This window comes from Mobula birostris, chromosome 24 (assembly GCF_030028105.1).
Source record: "Mobula birostris isolate sMobBir1 chromosome 24, sMobBir1.hap1, whole genome shotgun sequence".
Classification (NCBI taxonomy): domain Eukaryota; kingdom Metazoa; phylum Chordata; class Chondrichthyes; order Myliobatiformes; family Myliobatidae; genus Mobula; species Mobula birostris.
This window is the reverse complement of record NC_092393.1, coordinates 27,891,554-27,915,685: the sequence shown is the minus strand read 5'-3', so window position 1 is coordinate 27,915,685 and position 24,132 is coordinate 27,891,554. Positions and strand designations below refer to the sequence as shown.

Sequence of the window (24,132 nt, the reverse complement as noted above, 5' to 3'; positions counted from 1 at the left end):
TGTTAAGGACTTAAACCCAGTTATCTTTGTTACGAGACTTTGCAGAAAGATTTATGAATTGCCAACAATGAGGGAGCTTGGATTTGGAAAAAAAACAATTGAGTGCATCCTTGGAAACAAACTTCTGTTCCTGTTTTTGCCAGAGACAAGAGGACAAATCTAGCTCTATGCATCTATATTTTTGGGGACTACTGCCTTCTTGACTCCTTGGTCCACTCATCCTTCTACAACCAACTCTCTCTTATCCCTGGACCTTTCCCCTGCCTTCACAATGGATGCAACATTTGTCCCTGCACTTCCTCCTTCAACACCATTCAAGGATGGAAACAGTCATTTCAAGTGAGGCAAACGGTCACATGTATCTCCTCCAAGCTTAACTACTCAATTTGGTGTTCCTGATGTGGCTTCCTCTATGTTGGCATGACCAAGAGTTGACTCAGCAACCATATCTGCAATATCCATCCCGAGGTCCTAGTTTTAGACCATGTCAACTCGTATCCCCATTCCCACCCTGATTTGGACATTTTTGGTCTTTCCTTCTGTCAGGATGAAGTCTACAGGAAACTAGAGGACCAACACAAGTTCTGCTGGGACACAACTTAATGGCAAGAATGTTGAGTTTCCCAATTTTAGGTACTAGACCTTGCAGAAAGATTTTAGGAATTGCTGGCAATGAGGGAGCCTAGTTCAGGAAAACCAATTGAGCACATGCCCGGAAACAAACTTCTCCTACTCCTTGTTTTTGCCAGAGACAAGAGGACAAATCCAGAACCTATATGTGAGAGCCCAGATACAACTTATGGTACACACAGTAAAGCCTTTAAAATTGGAATGAAGTGATGATGCAAAAGACAAATTCAGGAACAAAAATCAAACAAGGTTCTCTTGCCTGTCACTGAAGACAAGTAAATATATTGCATTACCAATTCCCAAAGGTTTTGTGGGCTCAAGTTGAAAAAAAACTAGAGCATGTCATTTAGCACCTCACACCTCTTCAGTCATAGTTGATCTCTCCCCAAAATACATATCCCTGCTTTTGACACAACTTCCTTAATACCTTGGCATAACAGAAGTTCATAGCTCTTACATTTTAAGATGTTATTGACTTAGCATAAATTGTTGTTTGCAGAAGGATTTCAAGCTTCTTTTAGCCTTTGCTTGTAGAAGTATTTCCTATCTTCACCCTTGGAAAGCCGGGCTCAAATTTTTAAAATGTCCCCCACTCCCAACCAGTGGGATTATCTTTATTGCAACCACCCCCCCCACTCATGTACCCCACCTGCACATTCATCCTAACATTTTGAAAGCTTGAATCAACCCACCTTTTAATCATTTTTATTTCAAAGGATACAACTTGATTTGCACAATCTTAAATAGGTCCTGATGCAGAGTTTTGACGTAAAACATCAACAATTCCTTTCCTCCCACAAATGTTGCATATCCCAGAGTCCCTTCGGCATATTGTTGCTTAAATCTTAATTATTAATACAGCTTGGTAAATCAACATAACACTCCTTCCAAGCCCCATAGTGTGGTGCCCAGAATTGCCGTCATAATGAAATAAGCCGCATTGTGGTTGTCCTGTCTCCAAATATTCCACTATTTTGACGTAAACTAGAACAAGAATAAGCAGCACTTTCTTCCTTTCATGTTGGAGAAACTAAATACCGAGAAAACCTTCTCATCCTTTTTAACCAGACCATTTCCCTTAATCCATTAAAAAATAATATTCTCTCTCAATTATAGTTCTACTTAAATTGCGTGGCTCCCCAATTCATCCACAGGTTTACATTGAATGAAGCATATGATGCTATTGAAAGCAGAGCAGGTTCGTATGAAATTTATTGCCATTTATTATATTTGTGTACAGTATTTTCCAATTGAACCGTCAACAACATATTTCTAAATAATATAAACAGTACGTCGTTCCTTAGACCAACATGAAAAAAAAACATGCTGATAATCCCACCCACTGCTGGAAAGAGCAAGTACAGAATTCCCTTTCCATATCACATTCAATAGACTTTACAGTTTCTGCCTGTACCAACAAGATTCTACCAACTAGCTCTGCTTCTCCCTGTTCTCTCCCACTCTTCATGGCACTTTCCCACTCTACGGCTAGAACCGTAACAACTGTCCCTTCACCTCTTCCCTTCCTAAACCATTCCCACTCTGACCTTTGTGTCAGCAGTTGTTGGTGCCAGATCTCGCATCTTCCCAACTTCTCACCCCAGGCAGAGTTCCCTAGTCTGTACCTTTCCCCATATGGGCCTCCATATTTGGCAGAGCATCCTTTGTCACTTATGCCAGCAGCTAATCATCTCCTCCTCACCCCTTTCCATGTTCCACAAGGACCACTGCCTTCATGACTCCTTATTCCGCTCATCCCGCTACAACCAACTCTCTTTTTCCCCTGCCCTCACAGTGGATGCAACACTTGCCCATGCACCTCCTCCCTCACCACCATCCGGGGATGTAAATAGCCCTTTCAGGTGAGGCAGAGGTTCACATGTATCTCCCCCAACCTTGTCTACTGCATTTGGTGTTCCTGATGTGGCTTCCTCTAAATCGGCGTGACCAAGAGTAGACTTGGCAACTATATTTGCAATGGCCATCCCGAGTTCCTAGTTGAAGAGCACATCAACTCCACCCCTCCCACCCCATTTCAACCTTGATCCATCCATTTTTGGCCTTTCCTACTGTCAGGATGAAGTCTAAAGAAAGCTAGAGGAGCAACACATTAAATTCTGCCTGGGCACAACTCAATGGCAAGAATATTGATCTTTCCAATTTTAGCTAACACCCTCTTCTTTTTTTCCCCTCTTCCCCCCACACCCTACCTTCTCGGGTCCTGCATCTTCTTCACACACCCTCTAAGCCCCCTCTCCACCCATCTTTGTCCCTTTGTTGGCATTTAAAAACCAGTCTTATACGGTTAAAGTAAATCTCTGTGATCAACCACCCTTGCATTTCCAACCACTACCAAGTGTTTGTCCAATGACCAGTATGGAATATACATGCAGTGATATTTGCACTTTATTAGTACAACTGCTTGTTATTTCAAATATCTAATCAGCCAGCCATGTGGCAACAACTCAATACACAAAAGCATGCAGACGTTTGTCAAAAGGTATGTTTGTTGTTGTTACTAACTGAAGTTCAGAATGGGGGAGAAATGTGATTTAAGTGTCTTTGATTGTAGAATGATTATTGGCGGCATATGGGGTGGTTTCAGTATCTCACAAACTGCTGATCTCCTGGGATTTTCATGCACAGCAGTCTTTAGAGTTTACAGAGAATGGTGCAAGAAACAAAAAAAATCCAGAGGGGGCAGTTCTGTGGGTGAAAACACCTTGTTAATGAGAGAGATCAGAGGAGAATAGTCAGACTAGTTCAAGCTGGGAGGGGAGGGAGGGAATGTCCACTCAGACCATAAGAGGCCTCCATTGGGCATTTTCATGCCTTACAAGGTGCAGATTGGAAGTCTGTGTGGGGCGCCACACCTCGCACAGACACTAGAGCAATGTGTGGTTAAGTGCCTTGCTCAAGGACACAAATACACTGCCACAGCTGAGGCTCAAACTAGCGACTTTCAGATCACTAGATGAACGCTTTAACCACTTGGCCACGTAACAAGCTGACAGTAACTCAAATAACCATGCAGAAGAGTGTCTCTGCACACACATCAGACCTTGAAGTGGATAGGCTACAGAAGCAGAGGACCACAAATGTACACTCAGTACCACTTTATTGGGCAAGGAGGTACCTAATGGGCCCCTATGGCCCCAAAGACCGTGAAGGTAGTTTTTTAATGCGTTTGTAGAATATGATAATCAGAGGTGAGGTCAACATTTATCACCCTTTACTAACTGGCCATTGAACTGAGGGACTAGCTGGGGTAGTTTTGACTCAACCTCATGACTATATGTGCCATCAAGACTAGGCTAGGCAAGGAAAACTAATTCCATTCCATAAAGCAAATTAGTGTACCATTAAGAGTGACGACACAAACTTAAAACACTGTGAGATGGACATGCATTGTCCAAGGCTGTGGGAGTGTTTTGCCAAGCTCAGCTTTCTAACACAACAGCCAACACTTCTAGAGATCAAAGAGTTGTTTTTGAATAAGTTAAACTTCCCACCAATATTCTTTATTCAGCTTCTTGTAGTAAACAGGAGCCACTCTTCAGTTCTTACTGCAAATTGCAAGCAGTAATTAGTCTGAAGTTAAAAGAACAGCTTTGCAGTGAAACCACACTGTGTATAGAGCACAGTCTCCTGGCCCACAGCATGGTGTTGGCTGCTCAAGAGATGTACTGCAAGACAATGGGGTTATATTAACTGGCTTGTGTCAAACCAGACAAATACTGGTTAAGTTACTGTATTTAGTTCAAGGAAGCTTGCAGACCAGATCGATGCTATCACCCAGTCATAGTCATACTTTATTGATTGCAGGGGAAATTGGTTAAACACACAAAATAGCTGATCTATCAATAGTTGGAAGATTTGTGTACTCAAAAGATCAGCATTCACAATATTAATTAAGGGTCTTTGGGATCTCTGTCGCTTAGACATTGTGTGAAAAGATACCTGAACAAATATCCTGTGTGCAAAGTCACCCAAGTGGAAAAAAGTATAAAAGTAAAATTGCAGTCGGACTTGTTAGGAAGGGTCAAGGAATGCTAAGAATGACAGAAAAATAGGGTGACTAGAATCCTTTCCTCTGCCTTCGATTTCTGCGATGTTCATTTGCATCTCGTTGGTATGTTTTTTGATTATAGGAATTGTACCCAAATTTTGGAAATACTTTGTTTTTTTTGAAATAATTTGTAATTTGGAGATCTTTTATGAGATAGAAAACCTGAGCTTTAAATGTATTTTAACATTTTCATCCAAATTTAAACATGTATCACTAAAGTATTTCTACAGTTCCGAATTACCCAGGGGGTTATTTCAGCCCATTGAGTCTTACAATATAAAGCAGTCCCATCCCCCTATTAACTTTTCCGTAACTTTTTTTTGCATACTTCCTTCAACTCTTCATATTCTACAACTCAATGGCCGATTAGTTCAGCAACATACACGACTTTGGGATGCGGCAGGAACTCAAAACATCTGATGAAAACCGCTGATCGAATCGCTTGTATCTAGTATGGGCTCGAAAGGTCATAAGGCCTATTCCGCGCTGCATCTCCAAATAAATGTCAATATTATATCATGACACTTGTTCAACAGCTCTGGCGGTATTTCACCAAATAGCATCTTATGGGGAAAAACTCAATAGTTTTTTTTAAGTTTTCGTACACTAAACTATTCAGTCCTTCAAGGTCCTACTAGTTCCCAGAACAATCTTATTCCCGTGGCCCATTTTATCTCACACATATTAAGATTAAGATTATCTTTATTGTCATTGTTGTGGAGCAATGAAACACAGTTTAGCAGCTCAACGTTTTGCAGCATGACAAAGAATATATACATAAAATAAACTCCAAAACCTCAGGAGTGCAGTCCAAAATTAATAATATACGGATGTGCGGGGGGATAGGACTATTGCACACCTGCCATTCCTGGAAATGTGATGCATTCAGCTGCCCATCACCATCTTCACGCTCAGGATTTTGTAATCAACCCAAGCAGGTGGCAGTTGATCCACGTTAAAAGTACATAATAAGACAAAATAAGTTGGTCGGTCGGCGGGCAGTAACGTTCCCCTAAATTCCAACATTGCCAAAACACAGTACGCAATCAACCATTACTGGTCCTTGCTGTCTGCAATGCGGCCGCCGTTTTCGCCTTTTTAATCCAGCCCTACAAAAACCGAGGATCAAAACAATATTTACACCCTGAGTGGCGAAGTTCTTATTTAAAGGCGAAAATGCGATACGACTTGAGGGAAGAACGCGACCTAATGCGGAAGTGCCTGGTATTCCCCCCCCATCACCGACTGTTGCGATTTTCGGAACGTCCGCGAGAGCGCCACGTTCCAAGGGGAGACGTGACGTGTCGTGACGTCCGGAAGCCCGCGCGAGCTGGCCGCCGTCTCCGGCAGGAGCCGGACGTGCCGCGGGTCCTGAGCGGTAAACAAGCGGCACGTGGTAAGGAAGTGCTGTCAATGGCGGAGCGCCGTGATGATGCGGCAGGTGAGAGGACCGACCCCGGGCGCAGTCCCGTCCCGTCCCGTCCCGCACCGCACCCGTCTGTTGCTCACCCCGTCTCTGCCTCTCTGCTTGCAGGAGTCTAGTGATGATGCGGAAGACGTGTCGCTGTTTGATGCTGAAGATGAGGGGCGGCGAACGCCGAAGAAAAAGAAGATCCGGTAATGTGGAGAGGGGTGGGGGGTCAGAGGTCAGATTCGCAGTGTGAGGTGTCAGGTTTATTATAGGAGGGGTAGGGATTACCTCAGGGTCGGAGTTGGAGGGGGACCTTGAGTGAAGGAGAGGGGAAGGGATTTCTTTAGCTCTATGGGGGTGAAGTGGGGTTGGTTTTGTGGACTGAAGAGTGGGTGACGTTTTAACTGCAGCAAGGGGAAAAAGTTCAGCTCTTTTAAGGGTTTAACTGGAGGGTTCAGGTAGAACTAGTTCTGTGGGAGGTCTGGGAAATTGTTAAATTCTTTAGGAGGATTGGTTGAATAAACTTGAAAGTTAAAGTTGTCATGGTAACATTTGCTCTAAAAACCAGTAGTTGGAACAACATGATACAGTATCAGTTTTGAACATAACAAATTAATGTAGGAAGAAGTGGCCAGGTTTGTTGAAAAAAGAAGGGGTTTACTTGAAATGATTAAGCATATTAAGACTCAGGGTTGTAAATGTGCCTTGTCAGAAGGTGAGGTGCTGTTCCTCAAGCCTACACTGGATAGCACTGCAGAAGATGAGGGGCTCTTTTTCAAACTTCCATTGTTGGAGCAATAGAGGAGAGAGAAGACACAGAGGTCTGAGTGGGACAGCGAAGTAAACTGACAGGCAACTGGAGGTGTTCTGCAAAGCAGTCACCGAATCTGCTTGGTTTTTCCTATGTAGAGGAGACTGCATTTCGGACACTGAATGCAGCACAGTAAACTGGAAAAAGTTCAATTGCTTCACTTGTTTGTGTTCCTGGATGGTGGGAAGAGATGAAGTAAAAGGGGGCAGATGCTGATAGGGAAAGGCTGGGAAAAATGTATCTTCTGGTGGAAATACCTGTGGAATTAGTGGAATCGATAGCATATTTATATTTATTTGGTTTATTTTAGATAATTCCAGTAAAATATCTGTTCTGTTTCTCCTCCCAGTAATTTTTCTCATTCAGTTGAGTGCCTACTGCATTCCTAGTTTTCATTTTTAATTTCCAGCACCTTCAGATTTTTGCTCTAGTGATTAATGGACCTTTGGCTTGGCACAGATGACCTTGGGAGAAACAATAAAATCTTACACATTTATACTTGATTTGATTTTAATTTTGTTTATCTCAATCAGTTAATTACTGGTTTTAATCATTTCTATTGTATTCTGTGTCTATAACATTTTGATCCTTTCCCAAGCTCCATTCCCTAAGTATGGATTTCACTGCACTCCCTGACAATTGTATGAATGGAATTAGACTGTTTGCAATGTCCATCATAACTGACCGTATGTAGCACCTCTAAAAATGCCGACATAGCATTTACTGACTCCGATCTTGCTTCAACTCACGTGGTGCTAAAACTCTTATCGATCACCAGCTTTACCAATCAAAAACATTCCGAGTTAGTGCCTAGTTAGTTAAGTTCTCTCTTCCAGTGCTTTGGTGTCTTTTCCGCAACTCTCATGAAATCCCTTTTGTCCGTCAGCCTTCTGATCTACAGTCACCCCTAGATAAGCCATACATTGATTTTATGATTGTTACTCAATTTTAAATCTTTCCTGGCCTCTCCCTTCTCTATGCCTGCTGTCATTTACAGTCACATATTCCAACAGGTCTTCACTCTCAATTTCAGCTCATCCCTAAATTTAATTACAGTACAATTAGAATTACCAAGCCCTGAAGTTCTTACCCACCATTTCTTCCCGTCTTTATTTCTCTTTCCACCGTGTATGACTCTCCCTCGAATGTAGATCTTTGCCCAGCCTTTTTGCATCCACTTGTTGTGCGACTGTATTGTGAGAACCTAAAGTTGATTTACTGACATATTTTCTTATCTTTTTCAAGACATCCAGTGGCATGTTTCTTCCACCTCTTTTTCCGAATTAGTGCAATAGTTGTCTACCTTCTTTGTGAATTCCTCAGCGAAAGCTTTATCGCCTGCTTTGTGACAATAATTTTGCTCCTATCTTGTGACTTCTGGACTGTAAAAGTAAGTAACCTTTGGAACCCCTAAGATTGCATTGTACAGCACTGGAATCTATTCAATGTTTTCTTTTAGCTAAGTGAATGCTTTCTTTGGAAATTAGATACAACATTTTTCCCTTGATATTTTCTTAACCAAATATGACTAGCTATATTTGAATCTGGTCTTTCTCCTCAGAGATGCCTTAATTGTATTGTAATTGAAGTGAAAGCTAATTTCTTTCCGTAGTCAGAAGTTTCTGAGATGTGTTTTGTTGGAATATTTGTGAAAACAAGCACTTTGCTGTCTTGGTGTTCACAGTCAGTCTGGTGACTCAGAGGTTGGAGTGGTAAATCCATCAGCATGATCCAGATCTTTCACCTTAGCTGCGGAACTGTTTTAATTTGCAACCCAACACCTTGAAGGCCAATGGTTAACACTGCAGTAAGACCATGATATTGGGCCCACTAACAGCTAACCCATTAAAAAAAGATAAAAATTAGAGTGATTGACTGTGAGAAACATAAAGAATTCAAATCATATCAGGTACAGAAGTAGAAATAAAGAGAACAAAAGGAAGATTGGATTGAGGGGGAAAGTAGATAAAATAAGATGTTACGAAAAACAGTTCAAGGAAATCTCTAGTAGAAGTTTACCATTTGCATGACTAAAACTCTACAGTCTCAAATGCTTTTTTGCTGGTTCTCTAAATATGATTACTGTGTCAAGACAATATAGTCCCATCATTGTCATGGTCCTTGCAGTCTGCAGCGTAATCATGGAACTGGTGAGGAGATTGACAACAATTCCCTATTTCTTCTCCATTGCTTCTTTATATTGTCACTTTTTAAACGTACTTGCACTCAGTGCTGCTTTATTAGGTACAACTGCTGGTTAATGCAAATATCTAATCAGCCAATAATCTGGCAGTAACTCAATGCGTAAAGACATGCAGACATGGTTGAAAGGTTCAGATGTTGCCCTGACCAAACATCAAAACAGGGAAGAAAGGTGAATCTCTTGATCAGGGAATGATTGTTGGTGCTTGACGGGGTGGTTTGAGTATCTCAGAAGCTGCTGATCTGGGATTTTCACACATATCTCGAGAGTTTACAGAGAATGGTGTGGAAAACCAAAAAAACAACCAGTCTGTTGTCCGTTGCTGTAGAACAGTAAGGTGAGTGCTAAAGTGTCTGGACTGGTTTAAGGTGGCAGGTTTCCCTCTCTGATAGAGGTGAGTTTTTATGACAAGTCAGCAGTAGTATTGCTGATTGCAGCACGTTTCCTATTCTTTTGGAAGATGTAACCAGTTGAGTTCTACGGGTGCCAGCCCAGTAACCAAACTGCTTTGCAACCCTACCTTGTATTTGACTGCTATTAACAATCAGATGCTCATTTCTGTAACTAATTCCTGCAAGTGCATGTTTGAGTTAATGTAAGAACTCTTGTCAGTTGATCAGTCTCCCCCTTGCCCGCTCCTTGTCTAGAAATGTTGTCTATTTGCTGACTATTTCTTGCTTTCAAACACTTGCCGTATTTTACTTCTGAGTAGATGGCGTTTTTAAATCATCAGTGGACAGTACACTTTAGCTAAGAATCAGACATTTATGAAATCTTGTGTGTTAGTGATATTACTATGACTATGTGCCATAAGTGAATGTGGAAACCTGATCCTTCAATCATCTTGCCCTTTTCTGTCTCTGGTGCAGAATATCACTGGCCGGCTGCTAGTGGGGTTACGTTGGTGGAATCAGGTTGATGACAATGGAAAGAGTCAGTGGATCTTTGAGGCCAGGAAGGTATGCTTGATTGAATACCTTATTTAAATAAAAGCAAAATAGACTTTGATATCATGATTACAACCTGCACTGGGTATATTAGTGCTCTTTGAAACTTGGAAGCATAATTGCTGTTTAGTGGTTGGTCTGACTGTTGTCCATTTATGTTGAGTCTGATGTAGTGGTGGGATGGGTGCACCTGTAGAGACATAGAATTTGCATTAGTAAGCAAAGTATTTGTATTAAGCGAAAGAGTCACCATATGATGCTTAATTATAAAGATCATGAATGTATTGTAATGAATCATAATTGTGAATGTAAAGTAATATTGAAAGCAACAATCTAACGTGAATAAACAATATAAATCAATGGACAATAGAATGTGGAAATTATAAATGAAAAGCTAAAGTGAGTAATGTTGTAAATGTCTTTATTGATATTTAGTTGAAAGCAGAGAATTGGTTAAATTAAATCACACTGGTAATTGTTGCACTGAACTAGAAACATAGAAAGCCTGCAGCACAATACAGGCCCTTTGGCCCACGAGGCTGTGCCAAACATCTACTTATTTTAGAAATTACCCAGGGTTACCCATAGCCCTCTTTTTCTAAGCTCCATGTACCTATTCAGGAGTCTTATTAAAAGACACTATTGTATCCATCTCCACCACCGTCGCCGGCAGCCCATTCCTTGCACTCATCACTCTTTGTGTAAAAAAAAAACTTACCCCTGACATTTCCTCTGTACCTACTTCCAAGCACCTTAAAACTGTGCCCTCTCGTGTTAGCCATAATATGTCATAAGGTGGAGACTAGAACATGTAATTCTAATTATTTTTTGTACGATTTTCATAGCCTTCAGGAACAAGGAAGAGAGTATCTTCTGAAGCTGAATCCAAAATATTTTGGCTGGGATTAATCATCTGTCCTATCATGTGGGTCATTTTTGTCTTCAGTACTTTCTTTTCCTTTAAACTGAAATGGCTGGTGAGTTCCTGACCTGCTTTGCAACTTTATTTGGTGATTTAGAATCTTGTTTTGAAAATTATATTGATCATTTTGGGGTAGCATTATACAAAAGCAGGGAATTCAATAGGGTTTCCAAATTTTAAGCGATTACTACATAAACACAGACTGGAATTAGTTTAGTATTCTCACGTGGACTGAGATGCAGTGAAATACTTGTCTGGCACACTTCATACAAATCTAATCGTTACACTGCATTGACATAGAACAAGGTAAAGCAATAACAATGTAGAGTAAAGTGTAATAGCTACTAAAGTGTGTAGTGAAGGTAAACAATAAACTACAAGGTCATAACAAGGTTTATTATATCAAAAGTCCATCGTATCATAATATGGGAACCTGATGACCTTATAACAGAAGGGTAGTTATCCTTGAGCCTGGTGGTATGTGCTTTCAGGCTTTTGTATCTTCTGCCCACTGGGAGAAGAGAGAATGTCCGGGGGAGTGGGGTAGGTGGGTTCTCTGATATTGTTGGCTGCTTTACTAAGGCAGTGAGAAGTACAGCCAGAGTCCCTGGAGGTGAGGCTGATTTCTGTGATGTACCTGTTGTACTTGTGCCATTTACAATGTTTAGAAATTAAATTAATTCATGAAATGAATCTAAAATGGTTGGTGATGGTGGTTAGTACAGAGAGATGTAAGTTACTTTACGAGCAGTTTTGCAAACTCAGTGGTTATAGTGGGGATTGTTTTGTTTCCATTGATCTTACAAGTGTTCTTTCTCTCTTCTTTGGAATAGGCTGTGGTTATCATGGGTGTTACACTACAAGGGTCTAATCTGTACGGTTATATAAAATGCAAAATAGGAAGTGGAAAAAATTTGACCAGCATGGCTACCTCCTACCTAGGCCGCCAGCTTTTCAAAACGGTGAGTTAAATCTGGTGAGGGGTCTTGGCTGGAAATGTTGACTGTTTATTCCCCTCCACTGAAACTGTCTGACTTGCTGAGTTCCTCCAGCATTTTGTGTGTGTTGCTGAAGGTTTATAGCATCTGCACAATCTCTTGAATCTGTCACTGCGCAGTGCTGAAATCCTTTCCTAGTTTGAAAAGTTTAGAACGCTTCCTTACTTTGGCAACACAACTTTCATGTACTTTTAAATATCCTTATAAAATAGGCTGAATCAGATATAACATGGCATAATATTACTTTTATTTGAATTGTCTGGTTATTCATTTGTCAGATTTACCTTCTGTTTTTACTCAGCAGTAATTTATATTGAGTAAAATTTGGTTCCTCTTGGGGGGGGGGTTTTTTGATGTTTTACAAATTACCATATCTTGAAGAGGTTATAATGTATTTAGTGTGTATCCAAGATTTTATTAGACTCTGAACATGGTAGATATTATTAAAGATATTTGAATTATCATTTTGTGAATCTGATATGATTCAGGATCAGATCAATCCTCAGTGCGCACAAAACTTAATGTGAGGTAGAGTAGATTTTAGGTTCAGAAGATGATTGGAGAAGTCTTTTAAAGTGGCCTCAACTACAGTTCCAGTTCCTCCAGTCTTTCTGTTATCATTACCCTTTTAAGTCAAGAGGTTCCCAACCTTTTTTTTTGCCATGGACCTGTACCACTAAGCCAGGGATCTTTGGACCCCAGGTAGAGAACCCCTGTTTTAAACTGTTTCTTGGACCTGTTGAGTCAGAGCTGTGAGCCATTTGCTCTCCACTGTTTTGTGTATCTTTGACTTCGTGCTTCCTTTGCATGTGGAACACACTGCTAACATCCCCTCTTACAGGCGCCAGCGTACCTTTAGACTGTACTGAGTTGAAGGGGTGGGAGGCACCACAACCACCACCGCAGGTTTCTACTAACAATGATTCAATTCATTTGAATGGAGTCATTGACTTAAGTTTAGTGATAAAGAATTGTTTATTTTCTTTATTCACTGTGTACGTTTTTAATTAATGTTTTTAACAGATTATAAATACTATGCATAATATTAGAAAAATATTCATAATAGGTTTAATATTTACATTATATATCTGACATATCAACAGTTGAGTGAAAAACTGGTTACTGTAAAATTGAAACAGTGTCAAACATGGGATGTTGCATTTACACTTCAGTCCTGGATTTACTTATCTGTTTTCATTTCAGCATTTCCGTGGTTGTTTGATAACGCTTGAACTGATAATGCATTTTTTTCCTGATGTACGTTACATTTATGAGAACAAGTTTTTTCTGCTGCAAATTAGCAAAAGAGCTTCCATACTTTTATGGAATCCAAGAATTTATCAACATAACTTTAAGAAGATGCTGCTTATTTTTATAAATTGCTGATGTTTGCAACACTGTTGTCGTGTAGCATTGTGCAAAGTTGGATTAGAAATTTGTTCTTGAAAGAACTCCTAGGTCTGTCTGAGAGAAACACAGAGTATTTTTGACATGACCTCCCTTTTGGGCACATGGCCAAGTGGTTAAGGCGTTCGTCTAGTGATCTCAAGGTCGCTAGTTCGAGTCTCAGCTGTGGCAGCGTGTTTGTGCCCTTGAGCAAGGCACTTAATCACGCATTGCTCTAGTCTGTGCGAGGAGTAGCGCCCCACACAGACTTCCAATCTGCGCCTTGTAAGGCATGAAAATGCCCAATGCAGGCCTCTCATGATCTGAGTCGACGTTCCCTCCCCTCCCTCCCTTTTGGGTATTTTACATTCCATGTTTCTGTAAGCATCCTCAGAAGGAACCATGTATGAAATTTGAGACATTTACAAAATACAAAACATTAAGAGTTCCTGGGATTATCAAAATCAGTTTTCTGTTCTCTTTCGTTCATGCTTGAAGATGGTGATTGATGCTGATTTACAACCAAACAGATGTTAGCTATTTCGTATGTTACCTAAGAGGCCAATCTTCATTTTTTAATTCTCTGCAGACTGTATAAACTCTTGTAGTCAAGCTGGAATGGGACCCTGTATTGTTTTTGAAACTTTCTTTCAGATGGTTCTCAGTGCTATGCATCATATATGCATTCTCCCCACAGCCCTTCAGGTTGTGCATCTCCAAAACTCTGCTGCCCATATCTTAGCTCCTTTAAAGTCTAACTTCATCCATAGCTTGTCCGTGTGTTGTTGGATATTTCCTGATCTACTGTAAGGAAGGGAGAGAAAGCAAAGGAGGAGAGCTAAGGAAAAAAGTTCAGGTCATCTCATACTATTAACTAGTTCAGACTAGTGAGATAAAGCACATTCCAGTGATAAGAAATAACCCATGAAATAGTCCGATTCAGTGGCGTGACACAGGCTGCAAAGAAGCTTCTAGAAAAATACAAAATCAGTTATACTACAATTACAGAAGATTCATTGACTAATTGCACACATATAGTTAATTATTATATAAATATAAGCAAAACATAGGAAAGTTAAGTTACAGGAAATATAATGTTGCACTCTGATCTGGATGTTTTGACGTTATTAGTCCCAGTCTGACATAATCCTAGCTTTAACCTGCTCATTCTTGTTTTCAGGACTTTACCAACACTTGCCTTTTGAATCTCTTCCAGACCATCTCTGGAATTCCATTTTTTCTTCCCTCCTTGTTTTTTTCAAATCTGGTTTTGATTATTCTCTTATTTCTGAATGATTTGGTGTCAGAACATCCAGGGGCATGCTTGTTATCTGTTTTTGGATCTTTTGCACTATAGAAACAACTACAGTGTTATTTGTTATTCCTTCCAACAAACTAGCATCTTAATTTGGATGTCAATTTCTAGCCAATGGAATCATCCAGAAGAGTGAAATTCTGCTGGGGCTTTTCATGGCCTCAAGATATTTCATTGGCTGTCACCTGCGCTACAGTGCGGTGGAGGAAACATGACAGTCAATGTACAGCAAATTTTAACAAACACAGAAGGTGTAAGAATAAGATAATTTGTTATTAGTTGAGGTTTCCGTATTGACCAGGCATGAGGATAGGTCTCTTTTTTGTCTTTGGAATTCTGCTATGAATATTTCATAGAAACGGTTGCATTTTAACCATTGAACTTGTTAATCAGATAGCTTAATGTAGTTGATGGAGAACTGATTGCCTTCTAGAATTTGGGCCATGGGCTAATTTCTTCCTTCTGTGTCTTCTAATTTGTATCTCCTTGGTTATATAAATAATGGGCAGATCCTGAGTTCACCAGTTACCTTCTCTTGGACAATGCCATTTCTTCCAATGTCGTTTTCTCTTGGGAACCTGCTTCCCAGTACGTTGACATGTCCCAAGGCAGGTATGGTTCAGTGCAATGCCTAGTAGCCAACTGCGTATACAGAACAGCTTTTGGCAATTGCTGAAACCCTGTCTCAGAACTCACTGGCTCAGAGCTGATACTGTAATTGGATGAAATATTGCGGAATATTGGTAGCTCGGGCTGGCTACTTGAAAGTTTGGTTGATCACTGAGCTTGCCAACCTCAGCAATCAGCCAAGCTTCCAGGCTGTAATTGAATACTTGTGAATTTCTATGATGATCATTCACCCTCAAAAATACATGAAACATTCAGAAGAAAAATCAGTAAACTTGTTAATTTAAAAAAACAGCAAAGAATTGTTTGAGTTTGGAATCTGCTGCTAGCAGAAGTAATAGATGCAAGTTCAATTCTAACATTTAAGAGATGTTTGGACATGTATATGGATGAGAGGTGCTTAGAAGGATATGGTCCTAGGCAGAAAATAGGGCTGACAATAGGTGCAGGAGTAGGCCATTCGGCCCTGTGAGCCAGCACCGCCATTCACTGTGATCATGGCTGATCATCCACAATCAGTATCCAGTTCCTGCCTTATCCCCATAACCTTTGATTCCTCTATCTTTAAGAGCTCTATCCATCTCTTTCTTGAAAGCATCCAGAGACTTGGCCTCCACAGCCTATTGGGGTAGAGCATTCCATACATCCACCACTCTCTGGGTGAAAAAGTTTTTCCTCAACTCCGTTCTAAATGGCCTACCCCTTATTCTTAATCTGTGGCCTCTGGTTCTGGACTCACCCATCAGCGGGAACATGCTTCCGGCCTCCAGCGTGTCCAATCCCTTAATAATCTTATATGTTTCAATAAGATCCCCTCTCAGCCTTCTAAATTCCAGAGTATACAAGCCCAGTCGCTCCAATCTTTCGACATATGACAGTCCCGCCATCCCGGGAATTAACCTTGTGAACCTACGCTGCACTCCCTCAATAGCAAGAATGTCCTTCCTCAAATTTGGAGACCAAAACTGCACACAGTACTCCAGGTGTGGTCTCACCAGGGCCCTGTACAGCTGCAGAAGGACCTCTTTGCTCTTATACTCAATTCCCCTTGTTATGAAGGCCAGCATGCCATTAGCTTTCTTCACAGCCTACTGTACTTGCATGCTTGCTTTCAGTGACTGATGTACAAGAACACCTAGATCTCGTTGTACTTCCCCTTTCCCTAACTTGACTCCATTTAGAAAATTGCCTTCCTGTTCTTACAACCAAAGTGGATAACCTCACAGTTATCCACATTAAACTGCATCTGCCATGCATCTGCCCACTCACCCAGCCTGTCCAAGTCACCCTGCATTCTCATAACATCCTCCTCACATTTCACACTGCCACCCAGCTTTGTGTCATTGGCAAATTTGCTAATGTTACTTTTAATTCCCTCATCTAAATCATTAATATATATTGTAAACAGCTGCGGTCCCAACACTGAACCCTGCGGTACCCCACTGGTCACCTCCTGCCATTCCGAAATATACCCATTAATCACTACTCTTTGCTTTCTGGCAGCCAGCCAATTTTCAATCCATGTCAGTACTCTGCCCCTAATACCATGTGCCCTAATTTTGCCAACTAATCTCCTATGTGGGACTTTATCAAAGGCTTTCTGAAAGTCCAGGTACACTACATCCGCTGGCTCTCCCTTGTCCATTTTCATAGTTACATCCTCAAAAAATTCCAGAAGATTAGTCAAGCACGATTTCCCCTTCGTAAATCCATGTTGACTCGGACCGATCCTGTTTCTGCTATTCAGATGTGTCGTAATTTCATCTTTTATAATTGACTCCAGCATCTTTCCCACCACCGACATCAGGCTAACCAGTCTATAATTCCCTGTTTTCTCTCTTCCTCCCTTCTTGAAGAGAGGGACAACATTAGCCACCCTCCAATCCACAGGAACTGATCCTGAATCTATAGAACATTGGAAAATGATTACCAATGCATCCACAATTTCTAAAGCCACCTCCTTAAGTACCCTGGGATGCAGACCATCAGGTCCCGGGGACTTATCAGCCTTCAGACCCAACAGTCATTTCCTGCCTAATATAGATTTCCTTCAGTTCATCCATTACCCCAGGTCCTTCGGCCACTATTATATCTGGGAGATTGTTTGCGTCTTCCCTAGTGAAAACAGATCCAAAGTACCTGTTCAACTCGTCTGCCATTTCCTTGTTCCCCATAATAAATTCACCCGTTTCTGTCTTCAAGGGCCCAATTTTGGTCTTAACTATTTTTTTTCTTTTCACATACCTAAAGAAGCTCTTACTATCCTCCTTTATATTCTTGGCTAGTTTACCTTCGTACCTCATTTTTTCTCCACGTATTGCCTTCTTAGTTACCTTCTGTTGCTCTTTAAAAGTTTCCCAGTCCTCCGGCTTCCCACTCGTCTTTGCTATATTATACTTCCTCTCTTTTATTTTTATACTGTCCATTACTTCCCTTGTCAGCCACGGCCTCCCCTTAGGATCTTTCTTCCTCTTTGGAACGAACTGATCCTGCACCTTCCGCATTATTCCCAGAAACACTTGCCATTGCTGTTCCACTGTCATCCCTGCTAGGGTATTGTTCCATTGAACTTTGGCCAGCTCCTCCCTCATAGCACCATAGTTCCCTTTGTTCAACTGTAATACTGACACTTCCGAGTTTCCCTTCTCCCTCCCAAATTGTAGATTAAAACTTATCATATTTTGGTCACTACCTCCTTTACCTCGAGGTCCCTGATCAAATCCGGTTCATTGCACAACACTAAATCTAGAATTGCGTTCTCTCTGGTAGGCTCCAGTACAAGCTGTTCTAAGAATCCATCTCGGAGGGAGTCCACAAATTCCCTTTCTTGGGGTCCAGTACCAACCTGATTCCTCCAGTCTACCTGCATGTTGAAGTCCCCCATAACAACTGTAGCATTACCTTTGCGACATGCCAGTTTTAACTCTTGATTCAATTTACACCCTATATCCAGACTACTGTTCGGGGGCCTGAAGATAACTCCCGTTAGGGTCTTTCTACCCTTAGAATTTCTCAGTTCTATCCATACTGACTCTACGTCTCCTGATTCTATGTCCCCACTCGCAAGGGACTGAATATCATTCTTCACCAACAGAGCCATCCCACCCCCTCTGCCCATCAGTCTGTCCTTTCGATAGGACGTATACTCTTGAATATTCATTTCCCAGGCCCTGTCCACTTGAAGCCATGTCTCTGTTATTCCCACAACATCATACTTCCCAATTTCCAACTGTGCCTCAAGCTCGTCCACTTTATTTCTTATACTCTGTGCATTCATATACAATACTTTTAATTCATTACTCCCCTCACCTCCCATATCAATTCCTATTTCACTTGGCTGTACTGTACGATCCCCTCTTGAGCTTTCTGCTCTGTTGATTCTGCTGTCTTTCTTAACTTTTCTTATTCTCACTTTCCCTTTATCTCCATCCTTATGTTTCCAGTTCATCCCCTCCCCCCGCACTACTTAGTTTAAACACACCCATGTTGCAGAGGCAAACCTGCCTGCCAGAATGCTGATGCCCCGTTTATTAAGGTGCAACCCGTCCCTTTTGTACAATTCATCCTTACCCCGAAATATACCCCAATGGTCCAAGAATGTAAATCCTTGCTTCCTGCACCAGTTCCTCAGCCACACATTCAGATCCATTATCTCCCTGTTCTTGCCCACTCCAGCACGAGGAACTGGAAGCAAACCGGAGATAACCACCCTGAAAGTCCTGCTTTTCAGACTTCTTCGGAGTTCTCTGAAGTCACGCTGTAGAATGTCTTTCCTCTTCTTCCCCATGTCATTTGTGCCAACATGCACCACCACTTCCGGATGTTCACCTTCACTCTTGAGGATTCCCTGCAATCAGTCCATGACATCCTGGATCCCGGCACCAGGGAGGCAACACACCATCCTTAAATCTCGCCTGTTGCCACAGAAACCCCTTTCTGTACCTCTCACTATGGAGTCCCCTAATACCACGGCTCTGCCTGATGTCTGTCTCCTCGGCTTTGCTTCAGTGCCAATTGTTGACTCGCAGACCTGACCGCCTCTCAGGCTGGCATCATCTTCTGTCCCAACAGCTTCCAAGAGGGTGAACCTGTTTATGAGAGGCTGGCATGGACTGGTTGGGCTGAAGGGCCTTCTTCTGTGCTGTAGTACTCTGTGACTTTAAAATAGTCAAAAAATGAGTAATCTATACACTGCAGCAGCTGTTATTGGATTACAGACACTACTTGACCCTGCAATTAAACTATCAAAATCCCAATGGCTAAACACAACATAGTGATGACAAATGATTTACAATGTGCTGTTTGGCATTGCAAATGAAGCAAATCCTAATTGAAGAGTTGAACCTGCTTTTGGACTTGTTTAAAGGGAAACTAAGTTGCCTGTTGGTTCTCGGGTTGGTCTAGTGTAAGAAGCTTTCTTGATTGTTCAGGCCCGCTGCCCACTAGCCTTTGTTCTTGGCCTTGATATCTTTCAGGGTGGATGTGGGGTGGTGATGGTGATCAACCACTGGTTATGTTTCGGCCCAACATTAGTCCACTTTCTGATCAACCTTTGGAGTATTGCTCCTACCAACTTCACATCGACTTGGGTATTGACCCCCTTATCTTTTATCTGCTGACCGCACAACATTCCTTTCCCCTATTCCGCTCCACCATCTTGCATCTATCTGAGTAAAAGAAAAATTTCATCATATTTTCAGGTTTCTCGGCCAAGGAAAACATCGTGAAATGTCCAGCCCATTGAGCCTTAGAATATTATTACAGTTTCATGGAGATCACTTAGAGAAAGAAATTCATTTGAGAGAAAAATTCAAAGTACATGTACTGTATGTCATCATTACAACCCTGAGATTCATTTTCTTGGGGTCATACTCAATAAATCCAATGACTATAATAGAAACACCGCATAAACAAAGCGGACAACCAGTGTGCAAAAGACAACAAATTGTGAAAATACAAAAGAAAAAAATAATAAGCAATAAATATTGCAATATAAGCAATAAATATTGGGAGCGTGAGATGAAGAGTCTTTGAAAATGAGTCGATAGGTTGTGGGAACAGTTCAGTGATGGGGCGAGTGAAGTCTAGACCTCGTCTACACAATCTCTCCTGATATGTCAGACCTGTGTCACAAAGTTCTGTGTAACAGAGAATGTGTTTCTGGCCATCACTCCTTCCTCTCTGTAGCTGCTGTTGGGATTACCTTGTACATCTTTACAAAAATAAGCAGCAAATGATGTCTATTTGCATTGAATTTTAGTGGTTATGCAGTGACTTTGGCAGCAAGTAGAGGAACCAGATGGGAGCTTGCTACTCAATGTGAAGAAGTGTTTTACCAGTTTATAATGTACCTGGTAAAGGCACTGCATACGTTTCCAATTTGAACTACAGAACAAAATGAAGTGAAAAGAATGAAATAACACAGTACAGAGCTTTCAGTCCACAGTGTTGTGCTGACCTTTTAACCTACTCGTAAGATCAATCTCACCCATCCCTCTTACATAGCTCCTGATTCTTCTATCATCCATGTGCCTATTTTAAGAGTTTCTTAATGCCCGTAATGCATTTACCTCTACCACCATCCGTAAAAATGGACGTAATTGACACGAACATGTACCTTATTTAAATCAAGTATTAATTAGATTAACATAGCAATGAGTGATGCACAGACTGTGTTCTACTAAGTTTCTTCCAATAGTGGTTGAAATTTTTCAGAATCGGGTTTAGTATCACTGACATGTATGATCTGAATGTACAATAAAGCCACGGTGCGTGCAGTACTACAAGCATCTGTTAGGAAGAACAACAAAAATAGTTGGAACCTTGTTGATTAACTTCTGTGTTTTATGTTCTAATTCATTTCCCGTTTATTCACAGGCATTAAAAACAGAGGAGAAAACCGATTCGTAAAAAAGGAAGGTCATTTTGGAAAATAAACCTGACACACTGTATTTTCAGCACTGAACAGCTGATGATTCACAACAATGGCAATTTTCAGATGTTTTCCTTAGCATTCACAAGCCTAGCGGCAAATAGTTATCTTTATGATTTGTTACTTTTTTATGAGTTAATTATTGGACGTTGTCCATCTCAACTTCAAAATCAATTGTGTGTGATTGAGCATGAAATGAACTTTTGAAGGAAGAAATAATTTTAGAATCATTCCAAATTGATAATCTGATGTAGCTTGGTGTGAGGGTATTCTTGTCACACTTTAGAAAATGGTGGGGGAATGAGGTTGTTGGCAAATGGGATCTAGCTAATGTTTAAAACTTTTATAATAAACATACACGGATGCTGGTGGAGGAAGACTATGTTTAGAAATGCTGTGTGCTTTCTAATGCTAGTGTAGTGAAAGATCTGTAAAACGTTTCTGAAGGAGCCAGGATTTTAACAGCATGCATTACAGCATTATGATGTTTATTTTATAAAGTAGAACAATAAATTCATGTTTCAATACCTTACATGTCAGATTGTAAACTAAGAAAATTAGGCAAAATATACTTTTATATGGACTTGGTGTTTCTAGGATTATTAAAATAGAATTTGGAAAGTGTGATTAAAGTTGTGAAGATTTAGTTGGTGAATGAAGCTATGAAGGATGTCAAGTCATAGCCATAATACAGTCAGTGAGCTACTACCAAATAATCAGTCAAAATAAGCTGTCATGAAGCATGGAAATGTTTCTGATGACATAGCATTCTGATTTTGAATTTTCATTTATAGGTATGAAATAATTAAACTTTAAAATGATAGTCAACTCTAGATATCTTAATGAAATCTGCAGCCAATTGCAAAGAAGGGTTTATATTTTGTCTTAATATTTTGGCTATTATTTGCATCCAAAGCAGATGACGTTTCTTTACAAGAAGCCATGGTTGTTTTTCCACAGGAAACTTCTGCTGTGGATGATAACTGTGTTTTATAATCAAGCACAAAACTCAAGCCCTATTTTTAAGATCATTTTCAACATTTTGCCATAATATGAAGAGGCATAATTTTGAACAGAGAGCCTTATTATGATGAAATTAACAAATCTTTTAGCATCTGGTGATAAGTACATTTCGTGTCTGTACAATTTCTAATGGAACAGAAATGTTATTCTAATATCTAGAGAAAAATCAATATTTCATAAACGAAGGTGTTAATAACTGAAGCTGCCAATTTTGACAGTTCTGATCATGTTTGCACTCTTGTAGATAATAGTCTGTGATATAGGTCGAGCTTGAAATTTTTGGGGGGATTCTATTTGTTGCAAAAAATAGGTATTTTGAGTTTTAGAAAGGTTTGGGTATACCAATTTTTGGCTTCCACTATAAATTACAACTAAATTGGTGATAACAATAAATAATATATTCCCATTCAAAGCCGGCAATTTGCTTTTATTTCCCCCTTTGTTACCCAAATACAAAACTGACAAATGGATTATATTATGAATCCATGCATGTAATTGCTTATTACTCAGTGCATGATACACTCAATTCTGGTCAATCAGTTAATTGGGTCAGCCCCTTATTTGGGACAACTCTTAAAGAACAAAAACTAATCAAAAAAATAGCTAGGATTCCCTTTGTTTCTTTGGGACTGATTGGGACAGGAGACTTGATGAACGGTTTCTAACTAGCTTTGGGCTTGGAAATGCTAGGCACAGCCGGCAGTGACAGTGAAATGATTTCACTACTTCAAGTTAGGAACAATGAAGCACTTGAAGGTTATGATAATCTTGAATGTTACAATGAAAATGAGTACTTGGAAGATGCAACCATTGAAAGCTCATTATCTGACCTAGGTGACTCTGCTGATCTTGTTCAGTTACACTCAATCAAAATAACACAGCCGCGTACGCTGGATGAATTCTGCCATAGTTAACTATTAGGATCCAATACAGTTTTATAGTATGGTGGTAATATTAGTAATGTATTAAATTGCCGTAGTTGGCGACTCACCTAGGAGAAGGAAAACTTTGATTTCAAACCTCCACTGCCTTGCAACTATACCCACTTATGGGGAAAGCTTTGGAAGTAAAGCCCGAGGGGAAAATTCCAGAGCTGGAGTCCCTAATGCAATCCTATGCTAAGTTCAACACTGACTGGGAGCTCCTGGGTCACTGCTGGTGCCAAGCTGTATCAGTCTCTACCATTTCTTTGGGTTCATCAGTTACATGGGGGAGGGGGGAACTTGCTACACGGGCAACAGCTTGCTCTCCATATTGTACTGCCCTGGCTTGCGTACCTAGACAGCTAGGACACGACGTCCATGGTTGACCCTGACCGACGGAGGCTTCATCACTAAGTTGTTCTGTATTTCAATAAATACATAATTTGTTATTCAGTTAAGTGATAGGTTTATCTTTTTTAATACCTTTTTAACTTTTCTATGACACCTCAGCTAATTGGGACAGCTGTTTAATTAGGTAAAAATGTACTGGGCCTGATAAATCCCAATTATTAAGAATCCACTGTGTATTCATTTTAGGGACAAAATAACAGCAGACCCAATATACTGTGCCTATAAGAAGTATTCACACCCTCTTGGAAGTTTTCATGTTTTATTGTTTTATAACATTGATTCACAGTGGATTTAATTGGCTTTTTTGACACTGATCAACAGAAAAAGATTCACGTTAAAGTGAATACAAAGTGATCTAAATTAATCACAAATGTAAAAACAATAATTGATTGCATAAGTATTCACCCCCGTTAATATGACACACCAAATCATCACTAGTGCACCAATTGGTTTTAAAGTCATGTAATTTGTTAAATGGAGATCACCTGTAAAAATACACCTGTATTAGGAAGGTCCAACTACTG

At 40.4% G+C, this 24,132-nt stretch overlaps 1 protein-coding gene across 1 annotated transcript; it reads left to right on the top strand.

Moving 5' to 3' along the window:
• The first annotated feature begins 6,001 nt into the window (after positions 1-6,001).
• tvp23b (trans-golgi network vesicle protein 23 homolog B (S. cerevisiae)) lies at positions 6,002-22,686 on the top strand. The gene is made up of 7 exons (XM_072242173.1): positions 6,002-6,140; positions 6,234-6,316; positions 8,167-8,311; positions 9,994-10,083; positions 10,917-11,048; positions 11,827-11,955; positions 21,197-22,686. Exons 1-7 carry the CDS (start codon positions 6,129-6,131, stop codon positions 21,227-21,229), a joined length of 624 nt encoding a protein of 207 aa, XP_072098274.1. The 5' UTR covers positions 6,002-6,128; the 3' UTR covers positions 21,230-22,686.
• The last annotated feature ends 1,446 nt before the right edge of the window (positions 22,687-24,132 follow it).

Bases quoted from the DNA above. Each gene is read 5' to 3' on its own strand.
- tvp23b (XM_072242173.1), top strand. The intron at 6,317-8,166 runs GTAATGTGGAGA...ATCTTTTTCAAG, and splicing joins CCGAAGAAAAAGAAGATCCG to ACATCCAGTGGCATGTTTCT. The intron at 11,049-11,826 runs GTGAGTTCCTGA...TCTTTGGAATAG, and splicing joins CCTTTAAACTGAAATGGCTG to GCTGTGGTTATCATGGGTGT.